This window comes from Tyto alba, unplaced genomic scaffold, assembly GCF_018691265.1.
Source record: "Tyto alba isolate M040663 unplaced genomic scaffold, T.alba_DEE_v4.0 Super-Scaffold_18, whole genome shotgun sequence".
Taxonomy (NCBI): domain Eukaryota; kingdom Metazoa; phylum Chordata; class Aves; order Strigiformes; family Tytonidae; genus Tyto; species Tyto alba.
This window is the reverse complement of record NW_024881280.1, coordinates 9,623,626-9,644,873: the sequence shown is the minus strand read 5'-3', so window position 1 is coordinate 9,644,873 and position 21,248 is coordinate 9,623,626. Positions and strand designations below refer to the sequence as shown.

Here is a 21,248-nt window from a genome sequence, read left to right as displayed (position 1 = left end):
CGAAGTAATTATTTGCTTTTGCTGCCTTGCTGAGAGATGTTATCCTCTTTCACATGGTTATTCAAAAGTGCTGAGATGCTATGAATAGACAAACAGTAACAGTTTAAGGGACATTATAAAGCTGGATGTGCTACATGGCTTCCGGAAGCTAATAATCCCAAGATATTATACACTTGACATTTCTGATATATTATTCTCTGCCACTTTTTACACTAGGAATACAGCCCAACAAGGCAGCCTCTTTTGTAAGAGAACACATAGGAGCTCTGCTTCATTTTCATTGTTTTTTTCCTGTGTGGCCATGTCTGTTTGATATGTCTGTGGGGTTTTTTATTTACAGGGCCACCGGATGAAACGGCAGCTTGATGTCTGGGGGAGCTGGGGTGAATGGGGCAAGTGCAGTCGGAGCTGTGGCGGTGGAGTCAGCTTTCGGCAACGGCGCTGCTATTCCCAAAGGTGAAGGCTAACCTCCTTTTTCTTTCTTTAAATGTGTTTTTCTGTTACTGATCTCCTGCCCTTGTGTTCCAATATACATCCAGAACAAAAATGCCAGTATTTGATTCCAGGGGAACAAGTCACTTGAGTCTGCTTTGAGATGATCCTCATCTTGTCTCGTCACTGATGCTTTGAATAGTGCTGTCTTCAACACATCCTTGCTTTGGCTCCTTCGCTAGAGCACAGTGGTTTCTCTGTGAGATCTGAGGCTGTGCTATCAGGTGATTGGTATGGCAGCAGTTGTTCAATTGGGTCAAGCCTGGGGGAGAGGGAGAACCGTCCAGGGCAGTAGGTTTCTCTCCTGAGAGCTGGTGACTGTGCCAAGATTTTCTCAGGCTTATGATTCCCAGGAAGGTAAATTGCCCCAGAAGAAATGGAAGAGTGGGGATGACTCAAGCAGCATTAATGCTGTGCCATCTCGTTTGCAGCTGGATTAGATGCAGTGAGGATGATGACTGGGACTGCACCGCTTGGGGATGATGGACCTTAAAGATCCTATTGTGGGCAATAACAAAGAAAAGGGGAAAAAAGCCAGACTCTCAAGAATGTCCTGAAGAAATCCAGTCTCCTTATGTTTAGAGAAATTAAAGGGGATTTTTTAATAGAAGAATCCAGAGTTACAGAGCACTGCTTCTTCCCACCCAGAATAAAGGCATGTCTCTTTTGAAGGCTGCCCATCATGGTATACATCTTCCAGAATCCCTGGAGGCCTGTTTCCCCATTTTAGGAATGCTGAGATATTAGACATTGGTTGGCTTTTCAGATCGATTTCTTCCATAACTGTTACTCTCAGTAATTCTCAGCTGGAGCCATTTGGCTGGAATGAGGGTCTTGCACACTTTCCATATGCATGTTTATGTCTACCTACTAATGGGTTCAGTGTGCACGTAAACAGCATGATAGTTGATGTGTGTACCTGTTCTAAATTGGCCACTGCCCTTCTGCTCATAGCATGTTTCTGGTTCTCGTATGGACACCTTGCCTGTTTACTGGTGGACAAAGGACTAAAATCTCTGCTTCCATTATTTAGTTACAACGTGGCGCTGAAGAGCTGTACTGCAATTGTTCATGGGGTGTGTCTCATCTGTGCCAGAATGCAAACCATAGCAGAAAATGGCACTAGAAGATGTCAGCTTGCTTTAGTGGAAAAGTTCATTTTAGTTATTTTTCAGGAAACTGTGTGAGGGTGACATGCTCGATGTGAAGGTGATTTGTAATGTCTGCCACGAGGTGACTTTTTGCATGTGTATTCTTCATAGAGCTTTCGTTTGTTTGTTTCAGATTTTTTTTGTTTGTTTTTCAGGACAGAAGGTGCTTCCAGTTGTGTTGGACCAACTCGAAGCTATCGGTCATGCAACATTCAGGTACAGTGCTCTGTTCTTGGTTTTTGCTTGCCTGTTGCTCCCTTTCCTCAGACAAACATCACTCTTGTTCAGAAAAAAATATGTCATTATCAGTTTATCTTTATCTGGCATCACTGGTGAATGCATTTCATCAACAATACCCCTTCAAAAGCATATTAAATTTATGCTCCTGGTTTTATATGGGAGCAATAACAAATAAAAAATGATTTTTTGTTGTACACTTAATTTTTCTCTTTTATATAATAGCTCAATACAAACATTTTCTCCTCCAAACAGAGCTGCCCAGAAGGCTCCCAGGATTTCCGGGCAGAGCAGTGTGCAGAGTTCGATGGGACAGAATTCCAAGGAAAGAAATATAAGTGGCTTCCATATTATGGAGGTAATGATAAACTTGTAGGATTGCACTTCATCCCTAACTATCAACAGTATGTTCTGAAGTGACTGTAATGTTTTTCACTGTAGTATCCTATTAGGGTACTCCCATAGTTGGAGTCTTGGGGCAGGAGGTGGCATGGAAAAAATGTTTTTGCCAGCAACAAAAGCATTGCTCTTGTGAAGACACTGGATGCATGGGCCAAGAGACAGCTCCCATTGCAGCAATATGTAGTTGTCTCTTCTGTCAGCCGTTCTTTCAGAAACATTGCTTGAGGAAGATGTAACTGCTTGCAGATACATCCTAAAGTATTAAAGAAACAGAAGCTCTGGTGTGTTTTTCAATATTGGCAAAAGAATATTAGCAGGGCACAGGAGAATCAAATGCATATAATTGAGTGCTTCCCCTGGCCTGACATCCCCCCCTTCACCACTGGCCACACAAGGTGCCTGAGGAAGTGTTTGCATACAGTAAGGCTCTACCAGGGTATTTTTCCAGCCCCCCAAACAGATTGTGACCCAGAAATTTGTTCAATATCTGCCACTCAATATCAGTCCACCCCTCTGTTTCTGCTCCTGTGATCTAAAACCAGGTTCCTGATGCATCATTAAACTATTAGCCATATTACATGATGTCTGTTTTTTCTCTCCTACCAGCGCCTAATAAGTGTGAGTTGAACTGTATTCCCAAGGGAGAAAACTTCTACTACAGGCACAAGGAAGCAGTGGTAGATGGGACTACCTGTGAACCTGGCAAGCGGGACATCTGTGTAGAGGGAGTTTGTCAGGTTAGTCATTTTGTTGTTTCCTTTTTTTACCATTGAGTCTGTCAGTCTTTCTGTTGTGTCCTTTTGTTCTGCTTGGCCTTTCATAATAGCATCAGAAAAAGAGAATCATTCCGTTTTCAAGGTGCTGAGGAGCATGTGGACAGAATTTATGTATCTATCTAATCTATCTATCTATCTATCTCTGTGAAATAGAAGATGCCAACTCTGTCCTTTGACAGCTCCTTTGCTCTACCCTGACTTCCCAGACTCCTAGATTCAGGATTTCTCATTAGATCAGTCCAGCACTTGGCCATTTTTTCTTTCTTTCCTCTTGTCATTATGGTTTATTCATATCAACGCTCCTGTGCTCTGACAGGCTGTTGGCTGTGATAACATGCTGGAATCTGCCAAGAAGGAGGACAAGTGCCTGCAGTGTGGAGGAGATGGCAGCACCTGCTATGGTGTGAAGGGCACTTTTGATGTGCCCAGCCTCCCCAAAGGTACAGATGATCTAGGTAGTTTGGGCAGGTGAGGGGGAGAGACTTAAACCTAAAGTCAAGCTGCTGCAAAGGCTGGTGGGGGCACCTGCTCACATGATGGTTGTAGGCAGGCTTGGATGTTCACTTGAAATGTCTGTGTGGCGTGTGGCTCTTCAGCTGCTTTATCATCAGAAAATGTATCGATGGCCTTATGCTGGGAATCTCTTCCTTGGTCTCTGTACAGTCTGAAGTACTTGCCATGCTCAGTCTCCAACTGGTGCTATAAATGTACTATATGAACATAGCTATATGCCTCCTTCATAAGACTGTGCCCCTGTCCAGTGCCCTAACAGCCCCACCAGGATTAGTGCAAGGCTAAAAATGGGACTGCATCTTCTGCATTTGGCCAATTTTGAAAAATTTCAAGATAACTCCTACACTTGTGGTCAGATTTCTGTGTTGAGTTCCGATATGATGCTTGCTGACATTCCAAAGATTTTTAAATCTAAAAAATGGACCTTTCACTGTCCCCTGTGGTTACTTTTCTGAGGTGTAATTGAAACTTTTTACACATGGACTGACCTGCAGATAGCGTAGGGTGAAGCTATTCAAAATGCAGATAAAGTGACAGCTGAAATGCTTCCAGCCACCATCATAAACTTATCCAGTTGTTCAGGCACCAATTACACCATGAGCATCTTTGGCACAGAAGACTGACTGTGTGGCATCCACGGACACATCCTGAATAATCCTTTTTTTTTTTTTTTTTTATTTAAGGTTACAATCAAATCTTCATCATTCCTGTGGGAGCCACAAGCATCCAAATTAAGGAGGTTATGCCCAGCAGGAACTTCCTGGGTAAGATTGATGTCAGAACCTGTGTTTCAGTCCATTTGGATTCCAACCCTTGCATTAAAATTTGGTTTTCAGGTATACTGGGCTTTGTGATGTTTATCTTGAGGGCTTGATATGGCAGAGGGAAAAAAATCTCTGAAAATCATTATCTGAATGCTGAGTATCCTTGCAGTGTTAGTGATGCTCAACTCTGGGCTTCAGGTTTATCTCATTTTCTCTCTTGTGGTGACCTTGCTCTTGGAGGAGCATACCCAAACTACATTCAGACTTCCTGCTTGGAACTTGCAAGGACTCTGGTTGATAGAGCAAAATTTGACTGAATTCTGCTGTTTGCTCGGTGAACGTAAACTCTAACTACTGCCATCCAAAAGTTTGGGATGGGCTTCTTTTCCCCAGAGATATCTTCTGGGTATTTCTCTGTACAACCTCAAACTCTGGTCATGATGCGTAGGTTGAAAAGGAGGGAGAAATGTCCTCACCTAGCTTTCTGTGCAGGGTTGAGGAAATTACAGTGGAGAAAGCAAATATTCTTCTGCTTTCTGACTCTTCCATCACCCAATGCTTCGAACAAATCAGTCTGGTGATGTTCTCCTTTGTAGAAAGCTGGATGCAGCACCAAAGTCTTTGTTTTCCAAGTAGAGTGTCTGATGAACAGGACAGTGGTGTGGAGGCAGTGGGGTGTGAATCCCACATCTTAACTGCAAGCAGGACAAAGGCTGACATAGGCTGTGCCTCAGTGGCTAATGGTGGGGAATGCAGGGACAGGGCTTGAATATGCTGGAGGCATTTGGGTGTGCAGCCAAAAAATGCTTGGTCTGCAGCAAAGCCAGCAAGAACCACTGTCTGAATGTGGAGCAGCTTCTGGCAAGAGGCCTTACAGGGGGACAGCACTATTGGAGCATGATGGTCACCTTTATTTGCCACATCTGCAACATCTTGGAGTGGAAACAGAAGCATTGCTGTGGAGTTCTTACAGTCCTCTTTTGATGTATGAATTTTTGCTGTATTAGTAGATGCTGCTACACTTAAAGGGTTGTGGTATTGTTGTAAAGGAGCTGGGATTCAAATGGCAGAGCTGAGAGTTCTGCAGATTGCCAATACCCTGAAACTCTAGAGCAGGCTGTCTTGTGGTATCTGGAGCCAAGTGTCAAGTTGTAGGTATATTAATGTACTGCCTTTTCTTCTCTGGCATCTGGGTTTGTCCAGCTATCAAGAATGTGCGAGGGGAGTATTACCTGAACGGGCATTGGACAATCGACTTCAGCCGAGCGCTGAAGGTAGCTAGCACGATTATGCACTATGACCGTGGCTCGGAGGGTGATCTGGCCCCAGAGCTCCTCCATGCCCAGGGTCCCACCACAGAACCCCTCGTCATTGAGGTAAGCAGCTGCACCTGCCCCCCGATACCCCTGCTCCCTTGCTTTGCACAGCAGCCCTCGCTTTGTGCAGTGGGAGTGTGTTGGTGAGAACCACGTGGGAAAAACTGGAGAAGTGATGGGGCTCCCAGGAATCTTATAAAGCTGTAGGCCCCCGAGCCAGACCAAGGTGATCTTTGTGCAGGAATAGCACTATTTTCTGCTTTGGTTCTGTTGCCTGGAGAGGAGCAGAGCAAAGCTCAGTGTTGGCTTCCTGCCTATTCCCTTGGTTTCTGACTTTAATGGAGGGGAGAGTCAGCACCAGATGGTGTTGGGGCAGGGGTGGGCTCTAGGGCACTGCCTGTTACAGTGTGCTGTAGGCCAGGAAAGGGTACGCACTCTTACAAGAGCAGCTGGATCTGCTGATGTTGAGGAGGATGAATGCACCCTTCTCTGAAAAACAGTGTTCTCTAGAGTATTGTAGAAGGCGAGGAGAAAATACAGCTTATCAAATAAGTGCTCCTTGAGCAGGAAAGGCACAGGTCAGCTCAAACCCTCAGATGTGGTGGGGAAATGCTGTGAAGGGGAAAAGTGCTGCTGCTGTTATTTCCCTGACTTTCTCCCATGCTTTCACAGCTCATCAGCCAGGAGCCAAACCCAGGGGTACAGTATGAATACTACCTCCCTGTGCAAGGACAGGCCTCGGGCTACAGCTGGAGCTATGGTTCCTGGAGTGAGTGCAGCTCCGAATGTGGAGGAGGTAAGGGGACAGAACCTGGTCTCTGGCCGCTGCTGTGGGGTTTATCTCCACACCCTGAAGGCAGTATGACTGTGTGCTGCCCTCTGCAGCTGCTTCCCAGCAGTCTTCGGCTGGAAGGCAGCACAGGTGTCTGCAGGGGGCAGCTAAAGTTTTCTCAAGGGAGGGTCACACATGGAGTCACAACAGGACTGTGCCCCATGCCTTGTTCTGTCTTACTTTCCATGCCCTAGTCCTCAGACTTGTTACTAGGATCTGTTAAGAATCTTCATAGATAGCCTTTGTTTTGTTTTGCTTCACTTCTTTATGTCCTTTTCAGGCCTTTTCAATGGCTTGAGAGGTCCTCTCCATACTGACATGGCCCACCTAACTGAATCACATCACTCCCCTCTACCATAGGCTGGAAGATTCCCTCTCTCCAAGGGGACTGTGAGATCTCCAGGGGTTGTCATGTCATGTTCAGTTTACAGTTTCTTCCATGAGCAAAGTTATGGATTTTAAGCTTGAAAAAAAAACGAAAAAAACAAAAAAACCAAACAAACAAACAACCCCCCCCCCCAAAAAAAAAAACAAAAAAAAACACCCCAAAACAAAGCAAACCAAAAAAACCTTCATCAAAAAAACCCCTCTCCAGCTGACTGCTATATAGAGTTCCTATCAGCCTCTTCTGGTGGTCTGTGCTGATGGCCATTTCAATAGCTTTTGACGCATTGTGATTGTAGGTACTGATATTGTCTTTGCCTGGGGGATCTTACTCTGTAGGAAGCATGAAGAGTTGCAAGTTTTTCTCCCGTATCCAGTCTTCACAAGACTGACCTTCTGAGTCTAACAGGAGGCCCCCAGCTCTGCTGCTATATGCTGCACACATCATGCAGCGTTCCTTGATGAACGGTATATAGATATGGTGCTTCTCTTGTGAGTTTCAATCCATAAAATGACAGGAAAATGCCCTTCAACTACACAGAACTATTCTGTCTCTCTTACTCTTCAGTGGACTCTTCTGCTTTGGGGAGGCATCCTTCGTATAGTGACCAGGAACTGCACTTGACTTTTCCAGATTGACTGGGACGAGTGTGGATTCTGCACTAGCTTAGAAACTTGTCTTGCCACCACCAGCACACTGCACCTAGTCCTGGGTGGCTTGTGTTGATCAGGATACTCTCTTGCTTCTCCTTTAGGTTTCCAATCCCGTTTGGTGTTTTGTACCATAGACAATGAAATTTATCCGGACTATATGTGCAGGAATAAACCACAACCAGACAATAATCGGACATGTGGCCATCAAACTTGTCCCCAGACAAAACGGTAAGATTTCCTTTCTTCTTCTGGACTCTGATTTCTTCCTGAGGTGCTTTTGGAACCAAGAAAAAGAATGACCCTCTCGCTTCTCCTGCCTTCCAGCACGGTTCTCTCCAGAGAAGTATTTCACTTCTGAGAGAAAGCCCAAGACAGAGGATGGTGATGATAACACTGTGATGAGCATTTCTGTGTGCACAGGGAAAGGGCTTAATACATCCTATGTTCATTTTATGGACCAATTAAATTTGCTTTCCAGAGTATGATTGTGGAAGAGAGTTTTCTAGCCCAGGTAGAGGAGATAGGAAACAGATTCTCTGGGTTTTGTTCTCTTCAACTGGAGCCAGCAAAAACAACATAGGAGGTCAGAGCTGGTGTCATTTTATGTCATTTCTGCATTCCCAGTGTCCTTACTCTTAGAAAGGGATGGATCCTGGAATCTTTTAGTTCTCCAGCATTTTCAAACCCCTTTACCCAGCCATTTCCACCTTGTCCCTTGCTGGCATAGGCTTGCAGTTGGCTTCACTGGGCTATTACGTGGGCACCCAGAGCTGTAACCAGAGTCTTAACTGTGTGTTTCACGGTGTATCTGGTAGGTGCAGTAGAGGCCTGTGAGGGTGCTGCTGGGGGTCAGAGGGCACTGGAAACCTGGGAGCATTTCCGAATATGTGATAGCCTGTAGCTACTTGTTTTAAGTTCCTTAAATCCTTTGTTCTGTGTATAAAGGACTTCCTACATCTATCTGCCGCAAGCCTGGAGTCACAGTGGAGCACGGAGCTCTCAGATGAAGAGGTAACAAGGAGAAGGAGGTTACAGAAAGCACAGGAAGGCAGCTGCTCTCTTCTGTTCCCCACCTAGTTGCCCTCTGAAGTCTGTGGGGGCTTTGCTCTTTGGCGCTGGTGGTAGCAGTGGGTGGTGCTTTGCTTTTGATTCTTGCCAGTGAAAATGATGGTGGAGGGCGCTGGCTGGCAGCTTTGCTTAGGTGGTTCTGCGTGCCCTGGTAACTTCATTCTTATGGGACTGAGAAGGGGACAGTTTCCTCATAGCTTTTGGCTGTTTATCTTGATAACTGTTGTTATTTCTCTGGAATCAGGGTAAAGAAATAAAGGGATGTTCTGGAAGATTTTTGTTTGATTTATCAAGATAAATAGAAGAACAGGAAGGAAAAGAGAACGTGATGGATTGGGCGATTGAAACATTGGCCAGGATGCCAGCATGTCACAGCAAATGCCTGTTTCTTAAACACTCCTCTTTCTTTGGCATAGGCCTTACAGCAGGCAGAAAAGTGTCTAGAAACTGATGAGTACAAGGATGTGACACATACAGTACTTATAATGGACACTGAGGTTATGAGAAGTAAAAAAGATTAAAAGCAAAACAGCTGTCTCCCAGTAAGCTGCTAATAGTTTAGGACTTGCATTTCTTTGCCCTCTGATGAAGGTCCCAGCCTTATGGTTGATCTCGTCTTACAAAGGAAATGAAACAAGTGTCAGAGAAGATGTCTTGACTCACAATTGAAGGAAGCTGTAGATGAGCCCATCTAATTGATACAGCCCTTCTAAAACCGTACCTTTGTTTTACAGGAGGCAGAATGCTGTTTGGGGGAGGGCTATCCTCACTGGAGCTTCTGAAGAATCTTGATCAATGAATTTATTTTGAGCCCTACAACCGCACCACTCTAAGTGTCTTCTATTTCCCTTTCCAAAGGGAGCATCTTATTATATAGAAAAGGCCATTCAGTTTTGGACTGGTATTTGCATCTTTGGCAATAAAGAAGGGTATCTTAAGGAGATGAACATGGCTGAGTCTGGTAGGGCGTGAATGTGAACTGGCTGGCTGAAACTCAGTTTAGGGGTGGTGAGGGCAGACCAGGGGAAGCATCTGGAAGGCTAGGGGAGAAATCATGAACTGCCTTCACTCCCTGGCTGGAGCTTACCTGGCTGCCAGGGGAGGCAGCAGCTGACAAACAGATCACTGTGGTGCTGCCCCTCCATCACCAGTGCCTTTTGACTGCACAGCATGCTGGATTTGGGAATGAAACATCATGTCCCTGAAGCCAGGCTGTGTAAGCTGTGCTGCCAGCTACCTGGGCAGCTCTGAGACACAAGGGTGGACAAGTGCTGAGATTCTAGCATCCCAACAGTCAGATTGTTTTGTGGGCATTCCCCCTTCAGTTAGCAAGAGTGTATCATTTCTGCAACAGCTTCAGCAACCAAACACAGGTCAAAATCTATTTACAGTTTTGGGGGCTTTTTTGTGTGTGCTGCTGTTAGAGAATTTGGCCAATGGGAGGAATAAACCAGCTTTCTGCTGGCTGCCAGCAAAAAGTTCACAAGCACTTCTGAGAGTGTCTGGCAGGGTTCGCAGGCAGAATGAGGTCTTAGCCTGGTTTTACCGTACCTGATAATGTTTGGAGTGTAATGGGTGGTTAGGCTGGTGTGGGTTGCTTTCCTTTTATCTGATCTGGATTGTTTTCTTTGTTTTTTTTCTTTCTTTTACTTTGATGTTCCATTCCAGGCATGAAATTTTTGCAGACATCAGGAGACAAAAAATCATAGAGAGAAATCTTCCCCGTCTGGGAGAGCTCTGCAATTCCAGAGAAACAAGTGTTTTGTAGTTGGGGATTTGTCTCTGGAATGGGACTCCTGCTCTGTATTGCCAATTAAGCTGGGCAGCGCTTGGTCAAATGGGAACTTGTCTCTGACTCTGTTCTGCAAAGGGATATTTTCCCTGTCTGAACCTCCCCTGTGCCTCTGGGTGGTTTAGCTGGGCTTCTGTTTGTTTGCTCGATTCTGTGACCTGCAGGTGGAAAACAGGGGAGTGGGGATCCTGCTCAGCTACCTGTGGTGGGGGCACCCAGACCCGCTCCGTTTACTGTGTGGCATTTGATGGTCAGAGCTCCCAAGGGGTGGTGGATAACGCTGAGTGCATGGCCTTCGCGCAGCAGCCGCGCAGCAGTCAGCCCTGCAACGTGAGACAGTGTGCGACCTGGAGCACGGGGCCCTGGTCTGAGGTGAGTTTGTGCGTGGGAGGTCACTTCCTCTGGGCACCTACGAAGGAGGATCTGCCAAAGCTTGGGGATAAAGAGCCAGGCTCCTTTTGTGGGGCTGTAAAAGGCGTGTGTCCCTGGATAGGTGTTGTGCAGAGGTGTAAGACTCATAGCTGCCGTCCTCCAAACAAGTTCTCCAGCTAGCTAGCAGCTGTGCCCTCCTATAAACACATCCCTGTTTCTCAGAACTGTGCGTGCCCCTCCACCTCTGCTCCTCTCATTGCATGTTCTCTCTTCTCTGGTCTGCCTGTCCTTTCCCCACTCCTGTATTTTCATCAGATCCAGCAGACCTGGCATTAGCTGAGTTTCTGAGTCTGGCCTGGTGAAGGCGGAGGGCGGGCATGAGAGCCGCTGTCCATCGGCTGATGGTGTGCAGCAGTGCTCCCTCCTCTGTAAAACAGGAGCTCATGGCTCCCGCCTCTGCTGCTTGCTCCCGTGCATATCACTGCCTCGGAGCTGCTAGCCAGGGGCAGCAGTACTATGATCACAGCGGTGGGTAAGCAAGACACACACTCTTTGAAACACTGGTGACCTGCTGTTTGCTGTGTGTCAGTGCAGGGCTCCTCTGAACGCAGCCGCGTGGTGCATTTTTGCTGCCTGTGTGCATTTATATCTCCAGGAGAGGAAACCCTTCAAACTGCACGAGCTCAATGCTGCCAGCCAGGCATTTAGCGGGCATCTTACGTTCCAAGGGCTTAGAAAGTAAAGGTAGTGGCTACTCAGTCCATAAAGCATGATTGAGTTTTCCTCTTTTAAAAGAAGTACGTGCATGCTTGCAACATTTGGCTTATGATCTTGTGGTGGTACTTAGTCTAGAGTGGTACAGCAGTGTAAAATGTAACTTTGAGTCATGATAACCTATGTTGTAGAGTCAGGTTTTTTTCCTCCTCTTGTGAGTGTGAATACTGAGATGACTTAAGGGTTGCAGAGTAAGAGCTCTGTTTAAGGAAGGCACCAAGTGTCGTATTCTTACAAACTGATTCCTACACGATTCATTCCGGGGTTCTCAAAAGCGACTGTGTCTCATGTACTCTCAGAGTTAAAAGGTCACTCCAGTAAATGAGTGGCTGAAACTTAGATGGGAAGCTGAGTAATTCAGGCTGTCCCAAAGTTAATAGTCTCTGTAAGAGAACTTGGTGATTCATGGAGAAGTAGGCTGGATTCCAGGAAACGCCATTGTGAATTTCAGAGGGCATTGAAAATGTCACGAACCAGTTACTAGTATAGAAGTTGTGTCACAGATCGACAGCATAAAAATGGAGTACAAGGTCTTCAGGCAGAAGACATGAGCAATACAAGAACCTCACCTTTTTATCTTCCCTTGAATTCTTTACCCTGAGCTGATTTTAATCGGGAGTAGTTAACATGAGGTTCCAGGTATTTCCTGCTATTTATTGTTCTCAGTGTATTCTGCAGTATGGATATTTTTAAAAGTCATTCTCCAGGTCTCTTTTGGTAGAGATCAAGAGAAATGATATGACTAGCACAGAATCATCCACTGAGCTCCATATCTCCCAGACCCTACCCACCATGTCTTATTGTCTCTTCTGCAGCATGCTTATGTAACTTTTTCAATATTGTTTATAACGGCTCTTCCAACTCCCACCCCAGAAGATGATTTTAATGATGGTTGGTTGTTTCAGGCAATCTCAAAATGGTGCTCTGCCCTAACGTTAGGAAGCACAGCCTGGAAATGCGAGTGGAAACCAGGTGCTTCCTTGTAATTGTTGGGCCCCTCTCTGCAGTGCTCAGCCAGCTGTGGGGAAGGGGTCCAGACCCGGACCGTGACCTGCAGAACGCAGCAGGGCTCTCAGGCTCAGGACTTCTCTTGCCTAATGGAGCCGAAGCCATCGGCCACCCAGCCCTGCCTTAAGGAGAACTGCATCCAGGAAATCGGCTGGCACGTTGGAGACTGGGGCCTGGTGAGCATCGCACTTTCATGGTTCGGAAATAACTGATTAAATTGCTGTGCTCCTCGCAAACAAGCTTTGATCCGTGCAGTCTGCACGTTGGCTGAGGCTGGGAGCATGTGCTGCTTCATTACTGGTCTCTTGGCTCACAGTTGCGTTGTAACTGGCACTAGTAATGCTCCAGTTAATCTGCGGCCTGCTTTGTATGCAGCTGCTACAAAAATAAATCCTCCTGAGGGGCGGGATTGTAGTTTCAGTGACAGTGGCAAAATGCAGCCAGTAAGCTGAAACGATCCACTCTTTCTGCTTATTCCCAGTTCTTCACTCCCTCACTGTGAATAGCAGAACAGTTCTCTGGCCGAGTATGGCTTAGAGCTCCAGGCTTCAGGACTGGTCATTGTGTTTGGTGATATGATTAAAAGTACATTTTTGTAATTGTTCAGATAAACTGTGTTCCAGCTGGGTTAGTCTTGTCTTTGTGGAGGGAACCAGACTGTGTTCAGCCTGGGAAAAATGCCAGGGAGAGGAGATAGGGGTAGAACCAGTGCATCGGGTGACTTCCAAACACACTTTTCCACTTCTGTGCTAGCCAGGCCAGCTTGTTCTGACTTAAAACACGTTACCTCTGGTTCTTCGTGAGATGTGGGCCAAGTTTTAGTAACAGCTAAGGAAATTTTATACCTCAGTCTGATCTTTCATGGCCCCTGGCTTTCTGATATCAGAAGGGCTCCTACCTGCATCTGAGTAAGAGAGAGAAATACTTGCCCAGTGTTTGTAGAGCTTGTCACGAGCAGGTGGGTTACACACAGATACCTCCTCCGCTCCCCTCCCCTGAGCTGCTGCTCATTGCTGCCTCTTCATCCACAGCTTCCAGTGAGAGGAACTCCAGTCAGATGCTTACGAAAAAGCCACCAGTTTGCTTTCCTGTTGCAAACTGTTCTTGAACACATAGTTCAAAACTGACCCTGTCACAGCTGGTGGATCCCCATAGTAGTGAGATGCCTCCAGGCCAGGCTGAAACAATTCAGTCCAGCTCCCTGCCACATCGCTGTGGCTAACGGCAGCTCATCTGGATATTACAGGCTGAGCTTGGCTCAGAGCCTAATGCTTCAGGGCTGGGTGCAACATTTGGTAAAATGGTTTAAAGTATGGTTTTCTAATTGTTCAGATGAATCCAGCTGAAATATTGTTTGCTTTGTCTTGGTGGAGGAAGCTGTGCTCAGCCTGCAGCCAATCATGCAGCTGTTCCACACTTCTGGTCTGTGGGGTTTCTGCATTTGGCCTCTGCTGCCTGCTCACTTGCCTTGTCTTTGTGATCAAGTGTTCGAAGAGCTGCAGTTCAGGCATCCGGACACGCCAAGTCATCTGCGCTGATGGCGACTCCAAATTCTACAGTCCCGAGACATGCAAAGCCATCCAGCCACAGAAACCAGCCACCCTGGGTAGCTGCAACATGCAGCCCTGCTACCTGCCACAGCGTGAGTGGTATTGCTGCACACCTACCTTTTCCTAAAATGCTTTTATTAGGAATAGAAATTCCTAGCTCTGCCTGTCTCCATCCTGTGCGTTTGTTTTGTGCATATAACCATGGCATCTTCAGAGTCCCAGTACCTGTGCTGTTTAAAATGTATTTAACAGTCTTGAGGAAAACACTGGTGTGTGTCCATTTTGAATTCAGTATTCTGTGGTGTCTCTGTCCCGATGTGTGCTGCAGACTGACCCCAGGACTCCCAGTCAAGAAGGATGACAAGCTGAGCAGGCTCAGTAGCTAAAAACTATAGCCAACCCTCATCCCTCTGTGGACCAGCTATAAAGGAGGCACAGCTGCTCGGAAGAGTTTGCTTGCTGTCTGTGTCTTGTCTTCTTGCCAGAGCTGCAGTGCTGACTCGTGTCTGCCTGCCCATCGCAGGTCACTCTCCTGACAATCCAGTTGAATCCAACTGCTGCTCAGCAACTGTTCCAGGAGAAGAGAAGCCTGCTCATCAACTTTAGTCTCCTGTTGACTCCTGGATGCATTTGGAATTATTGGAACATAGAGCTGGACTATCTATACTCATTCTGCGTATGTCTCTCTTTGCAGAGGTTCCCAGTATGCAGGACACTATGGGATATGATGTCACTCGCCAGTCCTTGCTGACACGTTACAACCCAAATGGCCCTGCCACAGGTTTGTGAGATTTTTAGTAGTTTGTGTTTTTGATGATGGACTTGAAGTAGGGTGTGGTAGGGGGAAGGTTCCTCCTTTTCTTCATTTCTCATTCTTTTCATGGGCTTCTAGACACTAATGGAGCTTCTAGACGTTCATGGAGCCAGGAACAAAGTCAGCGTAGGCTCTTTTACACTGAGAGTGAGCAGTATTTGAACCTGTCCATGCAGAAGACTCTGTACAGTATCTAGATTCCAGGTTCTGGCAGCATGACTTAAGTGCTGGCTGAGAGATATGCTGCCCAAAGCAGATCATAGGAAGAAAAAAGGATGATGTGAAGGGACCACAGTAGTATTGCGGGTTGGTTTCTCGTGAGACAGCAGAAAGAATGGTCAGGACAGTGAGCAAAGAACAACCAAATCCAGAAGGGTGGGCCAGAAGCCGCACACTCATGTGAAACCCCAGTGCAGAAAAGCCTGCCCTGTAGTCTTGGGCAAGTAAAAGACAGCAGAGATGAGGAAGACTGACCAGATTTTGATGCTCACCTGCATGCTTTAAGGAGTTCTATTCCCCAGATTCTGGTGATGAAAGGACGCTCTCTGGGAGCTCCACGATCCAGAGTACCTCTGGGAATCACTACATCCCATCCACCAAGGACCGTGGCATCAACTTGTTGCCTGTTCGCTGGGAATCTCAGTCACGCTCATCAGGTTCCCATCAGCTCAGCTTCTCTCAGGACCCCCCTGGAGGGGCCGGCTCTCAGGACTGTCAGCGGAGCCCACACGGCTGCTGTCCGGACGGGCACACTCCGGCTTCAGGCCCTTTGGGGAGAGGTTGCTCCTTCAGCAGCTGCCACCGAAACAGGTAGCTGGAAGTAGACATGAGCCAGGGAGGCATTGCCTTTCCTGGGGGATTACAGAAATTTACAGCCTGTGCCTGGTGAGCTGGGCAGGTCAGGTATTTCTCCAGCCCTTCTGCCTGTAGGTATGGATGCTGTCCTGATGGAGTATCGGCTGCCCAGGGCCCAAACAACATGGGATGCCCACAATATTACCGTGACGTTCAAGTGAGCAGAAATCAGCCCACTGCGGCCACTCCAACAGTGAGTACAAAACCTCTTTGCATTTTAGATGTCCATCAGATATGAAGATTCAGATTTGGCCCCTTTGGTTCACATTGTGGGTTTCTATTGTGCTTCATCTCTGCCAGTAATGCTGGAGAACCAATACTCCAGGCATGGCATGGAGCCCTTTGGCCCATGTTGCTCCTGCTCAGTCTGGGGCATCTGGCTCTGATCTTCTGTAAGCAGGGGACAGAGTGGGTGGTTGGGAGACGTCAGAGAAGTAGAAGACCATCCTGTGTAGAACTGATTGAATAATCCTGAGAAATCAAATTTCTGTCGGTCAGAGACTTGCCATCCAATTTCTAGGCGAAAAAAATAGGAAAAACATGGCCACTATTAATTGCCCTTTTTTGTCAACTCTGCAAATTAATCGAGGGCAAAATAGTCAGAGAGATAATTCCTCTCATAGCTTGGGGTGCTCAGTGGGGCCAGCTGAAAAACCCAGCCTGCCGCTGGGCTGGTTTGGTTTGTCTTGCAGAGAAGTGCAGCCCTGGCTCCGTGGTTGGCGGCCAAGTTTCCCACCCCTTGCCAGCATGAAAACCTCTAGAAGGCAAACAAACAAATAGTGGTTCCTCTAACAGCTGGCCTTCTGCAGCTGACAGCTTGGACATGGTGCCTTGCATGTGCTGCTGTCCTCATGTATGCATGATAACTTTTGGCTTTCCATTCCTGTCTCTAAGGCAAGCCAAGCCTTGTCCCAGCAGTACCCCTCGGGCGAGTGCCGCAGTTCTGTGTACGGCTGCTGTTTTGACAATGTCGCTTCAGCTTCAGGCCCTCGAGGGGAAGGATGTCTCAATAGGCCCAACTACCGTAAGTGATGATTTGGCTTCTTGGTTTAGAAATGTAGGAAGAGTCCTACAGAATCCAGTAGCTTACGGAAGCTTCCTGTGTAGAGGCTGTGCTCTCTGTAAAATGTCGTGGATTATCTCTTTGAAAAGAAATTCTGCCTGGTGGCTGGGGCAGGGAAAGCTTGGAGAGAGTGTGGAAAAGCAGCCAGATGGTTCAGTTCTGTCAGCTACCGCAGAAATTGTTGTCCTCTGCTGATAGTTGGACAGAAGTGTGTGTGTGATCTCTGACAGTCTGTAGGACTTCTGGGGAGCTGTTTGCCCTGGGAAGACACCCTGATGCAGCCAGGGGTGCTCCACATTAGTTACCTGGGTTTAGAAGTAGGGTGCCTCTGAGGCATTGGGGCTGTGCTCAGCCTTCAGACAGCCCATGGACAAGGGTGGAATGAGAGCTGCTGCTTCTGTAGTTCCCAGCTGGATCCTCTGCAGGTACTTTGCTGCTGTCTTGCCCTGCCGTTTTGCTGCAGTCCATAGATTGCTTGGTGGCCAGCTCTGTGGGGCTGCCTTGGGGAAAGGAAAAGCTCTTTGGATCCTCTCTGCTCACCCACAGCTTGGCAAAGGACCCCTTGGTCAGAGCCCTCTGTCCATTGCGTGTCAGCATGTGGCTGTGATACCTGTGACTCAGAGCACATGGCTCTGTGTAGACACATTGGGCTGTGCTCCTCTTTATATCAACGTGTGGAGGGGTATTCTGTAATGCACGAGGCTTCACAACTGGGTCTAATCCACTTGCCTTCTGGGCTGGAAGCGTGCAAGCAGCAGCCACGTGCTTCTTGCAGGAGAGGAAGCCCCAGAGCCAACCTTGCAGCTGCACAATTCCCTGAGAGAGATTGTAAAGCATCCACCCAGTATCTAGATTCAGGACTGTCTCTGAGGTTGGTTCTCCTCTCACCAGTGGCAGAATGAGCAGAAACGTGTGAGGAACTGCTCAATTTCAGAGCAGAGCTGGGGTGCAAAACGCAGGTGTCTTACTTTCCCACCTGCCCTCTGCCCACAAGGCCCATCACATCATCTAGGCAGGTGGCTTGAAGCACCCGGACCTTTGTGCTTCGTGACCTTCACATGTCCCCCTGTTCCACTCTTTTTGGCAGCGTATCCTGTCATTTGCCTGCTGCCCAGTGCCCACGGCCCCTGCGCCAACTGGACCACTCGTTGGTACTTTGTGACTGTCGTGGGCAAGTGCAACCGGTTTTGGTACGGTGGCTGTCACGGCAATAAAAACAGCTTTGCCTCAGAGGAGGAGTGCATGAGAGTGTGCCACAACTCGGAGGGGGTCAGTCCTCTGGAGCACCAGCCCTCTTCTGGTACAGGAGCCCTGCAACACCAGCACACCGGCTCTCGCTCTCATACAGGGGATGCTCGGGGTCAGCAGCAGCCACCCCTGAGAGAGTCTGCAAGTCACAGCCAAGAAGGAAGAGCCCGTGGGGCTTCACACCCCGTGCAAGACAGCCACAGGCAGGACGGCTGGAGAAGTGAGGTGGTGTCAGAGTCTTTGCCAAGGGCGGGTGTGCTGGAGAGCCAGGGCTGGGGCGCCCAGCAAAGCAGACTGAGCCAGCCGCGCCGGGGGGACACAGCCGTGCCGGGGCCCTCGGAGAGGCGGCGCAGTGGTGGAGGCGAGCAGTGGCATAAGGCTTTCGGAGCAGATGTTTCCGTGACAGAGGGGTTTGGGCATCAGGCGTCTGCAGACTCGTTCCCAGCGTGGGCTCTGCACAGGTGATGATTTTTTTCCCTTCCCCCGTTCTGCCAGTGGCAGCTCATTGTGAAGTATTAGTGCAGCTTCAGCTGTAGTGAAAGTGTTGCCCCAGCTGGGACCAGCTGACTGGCAATACTGTGCCATGGATTGGCTATACACGTGGCCCTTTGGTAAATTAAGTTATTCAGGCCCTGGAGTTACCTGCTGCTGCTTTCCTGCTCTCTGACAGCACCGAGAGTACGGCATGTGAAAAGACTACAGGATCCTGGGGTCTCTGACTGGGAGGCACTCCAACACTGTAAATGAGAATCCATTTCTTGTTCTGACCAGCAAATTTAGCTGACTCTGAATTCAGAGCCTTTATCAGCAGCAGGGGGTTGTTCTAGGGAAGACTTCTAAGATGCAGAGTTTGGGTCATGATCCAGACAGTGTCACCCTGAAAATCAGGAGTGCGTAGAGCTAGATCTAAATGTGTCTGCGCCGGATCTGTGCCTGTCTGCTGAGCTGAACCTAGTTCCTTCAGAAAAGAGGGGTTGTAGAACTCTCTCTCTTCCTGGAGATACTGTAGTGTTCAGTCTATCCAGAGCAGCCTTTGTGGGAGAGGGCTCCCCACATGTTGCCTGGTGCCTCTGCTCAGAGCCGAATGGGCAGCCCGTCCTGCTTTGCCCTGTGGTTGTGACTCATCTGGAGTCACCTTAGAGGAGCCAGAGGAGAGGAGGGCTGCAGAGGTGCCAATAGAATCACTTTCTCTTTCAGAGCCATCCTGGAGGAAGCCAAGCCCTCTCTTGTGACAGCAGTCGTGGGACAAAACGTCCAGCTGGTCTGCAAGACCGGCGTGTCCCCCTCCTCCAGAGTGGAGTGGGTGAAGGACGGCCGACCAGTCTCCTCTGACAGGTGAGCTCAATCCCTTCGTTGGAGAGCAGATGGGCTCCTTGCTGGGCAGAGAGCCAGCTGTGCCTGCCTGCTCCCTTTGTAATTTTACTGTTAACATTCTTTGGAGAAAAAAAAAAAAAAAAAAATAAAATAAACAAGCTCATATATTGACCAAAGAGCATGAATTATTCACCTGGTCTGTGCACAGCAGAAACAAATACAGTCTGCAATAGTATTGAGGCACTGGCTGGTGTTCTGGGGCAGAACAGGTGCTGTCCCGTAACAAGGCACTGGTGGAAGCTGACATGTGGGTAGTCATACAGAAAAATGTGGTTTCTCTTGGATTCATCCTGGGGCAGCACTAAACAGTCCGGGGTGAAGCTTGTAGCCAAATAACTCAGAGTTCCTCTGGCTGGAAGTTTCTAGCACTCCCATCTAAGATTTTTTATATATATATATATATATATAAAAACCTACTTTTAAAGCCTTTTTTTTTCCTGGTAAGTCTGTTTCTAGCAACAGTTTGAAGGCAGACAGTCACTTTGTGTTATGAAAATCACAGTTAAGAAAAGCCCAGTTATGCTTTTCTGTTTGCAGATGACTGCTGAGGCTCATGTTCCTGCCTGGAAGGGCAGTTTGCCTCCTCATGGGAGAGGGTTGCTGAAAGCAGTTCCCTGTTTTCCCATCTCAGTTTCCTCTCTGTTCCTGACCTCCTTTCTGCTGCAGTTATTTCCCCTGCCCGTGACCTCTCTGTGGTCAACAGGGTTTTGTTTTTCCCTAAGCTGGGGAGGGCACCGCGTGGCGCTGGTTTGTGTAACATCAGCGGGAAGGGCCGCTCTGCCTTGGCCAGGTGCTGCCCGTGGCCAGGCAGAGGCAGTGAAATCCTCGCTCCTGTTGCAGGCACACCTACCAGTCCGACAGCTCCCTAGTGATCAGCCACGCCAAGCCGGAGGACACCGGGACTTACACATGCCTTGTCTCTGACGGGAGGACGGAGAGACGACAGATTCAGCTACAGATCATAGGTGACTGATCTTCCTCTTAAGACCAAAGAGGTATCTTAGCGATTCTCACTGGCAGTCGTTGGCAAGAGGAGCAAACTTTCCCCGCTGCCCCACGGTGCTACCAGCGCTGCCTTCGCTCTGTGGCAGTGGTGCCCCAAGAGCAAGTCGAAACAGCCGGTCTCCTCCACTGTAGGAGTGCCAAGGGGGAGAGTGGAGGCAGCAGGGCTTCTTTTGGTGTTGCCTCATGATAAAGCCTTAGCCCTAAAGCACTTCCTCCCCTGCAGTGCCACCCTAGAACCGGAGTCATGGCTTGCCTGTAACCTGCCCCCTTTCCAGCACAGCGAGTGGGTCTTCCTCCCTGGGAGCCATCAGCTGCCTCCCGATCCCAGAAAGGAGACTCCAGAAGAAGGGTTTTCTGCAGTTTCCTGGGATCTCCATCTCATACTATAATATGACCAGTCTGTCATAGCTCTCTGTGCTGGTGAATTTGTGTTTTGCCCGAACAGGTCCTGCTGGGTAACAAAGAATTTCCTGTGCTTTATTTAAGAAACAAACAAACAAAAAAAAACAAACAAAAAAAAACCACCCACCAAAAAAGACTAGTCTCAAAAGATTGGGCCAGCAAGGCACCCTGTAGCCTTCAATCTCTGAAGTCTGCTTTGTCACAGAAGTGGCACATGGGGCAGAAGGCATTGTGGCCTAAGGGGTGCTGCAACATGTTCACTGACAGAGAAGAGAAAGGAGGCTAAAATTGCTTGCCTGCAGGTCTGTGACTCTCATTAGTAGACAGTGCAGGCTTACTGCACTAGTCAGCCAGAAAACAGATGGCTGAAGGGCTCTTTGGCTCCAGTTCAGCAAGCTCTCC

At 48.1% G+C, this 21,248-nt stretch overlaps 1 protein-coding gene across 3 annotated transcripts in view; it reads left to right on the top strand.

Annotated features, from left to right (window-relative positions):
- The window catches only part of PAPLN (papilin, proteoglycan like sulfated glycoprotein), a 52,417-nt gene that overhangs the window by 21,867 nt on the left and 9,302 nt on the right, over positions 1-21,248 (top strand). For all 3 annotated transcript variants that reach the window (XM_032984766.2, XM_032984767.2, XM_032984769.2), the window contains 20 exons: positions 341-456; positions 1,799-1,859; positions 2,136-2,238; positions 2,889-3,019; positions 3,375-3,498; positions 4,255-4,335; positions 5,539-5,711; positions 6,324-6,447; positions 7,623-7,749; positions 8,467-8,532; positions 10,546-10,753; positions 12,535-12,711; positions 14,021-14,177; positions 14,780-14,866; positions 15,421-15,709; positions 15,830-15,947; positions 16,649-16,778; positions 17,905-18,526; positions 19,263-19,400; positions 20,280-20,404. In XM_032984766.2, the coding sequence (XP_032840657.2) occupies positions 341-456; positions 1,799-1,859; positions 2,136-2,238; positions 2,889-3,019; positions 3,375-3,498; positions 4,255-4,335; positions 5,539-5,711; positions 6,324-6,447; positions 7,623-7,749; positions 8,467-8,532; positions 10,546-10,753; positions 12,535-12,711; positions 14,021-14,177; positions 14,780-14,866; positions 15,421-15,709; positions 15,830-15,947; positions 16,649-16,778; positions 17,905-18,526; positions 19,263-19,400; positions 20,280-20,404 (3,157 nt within the window). The remainder of the gene's footprint in view (positions 1-340; positions 457-1,798; positions 1,860-2,135; positions 2,239-2,888; positions 3,020-3,374; positions 3,499-4,254; positions 4,336-5,538; positions 5,712-6,323; positions 6,448-7,622; positions 7,750-8,466; positions 8,533-10,545; positions 10,754-12,534; positions 12,712-14,020; positions 14,178-14,779; positions 14,867-15,420; positions 15,710-15,829; positions 15,948-16,648; positions 16,779-17,904; positions 18,527-19,262; positions 19,401-20,279; positions 20,405-21,248) is intronic.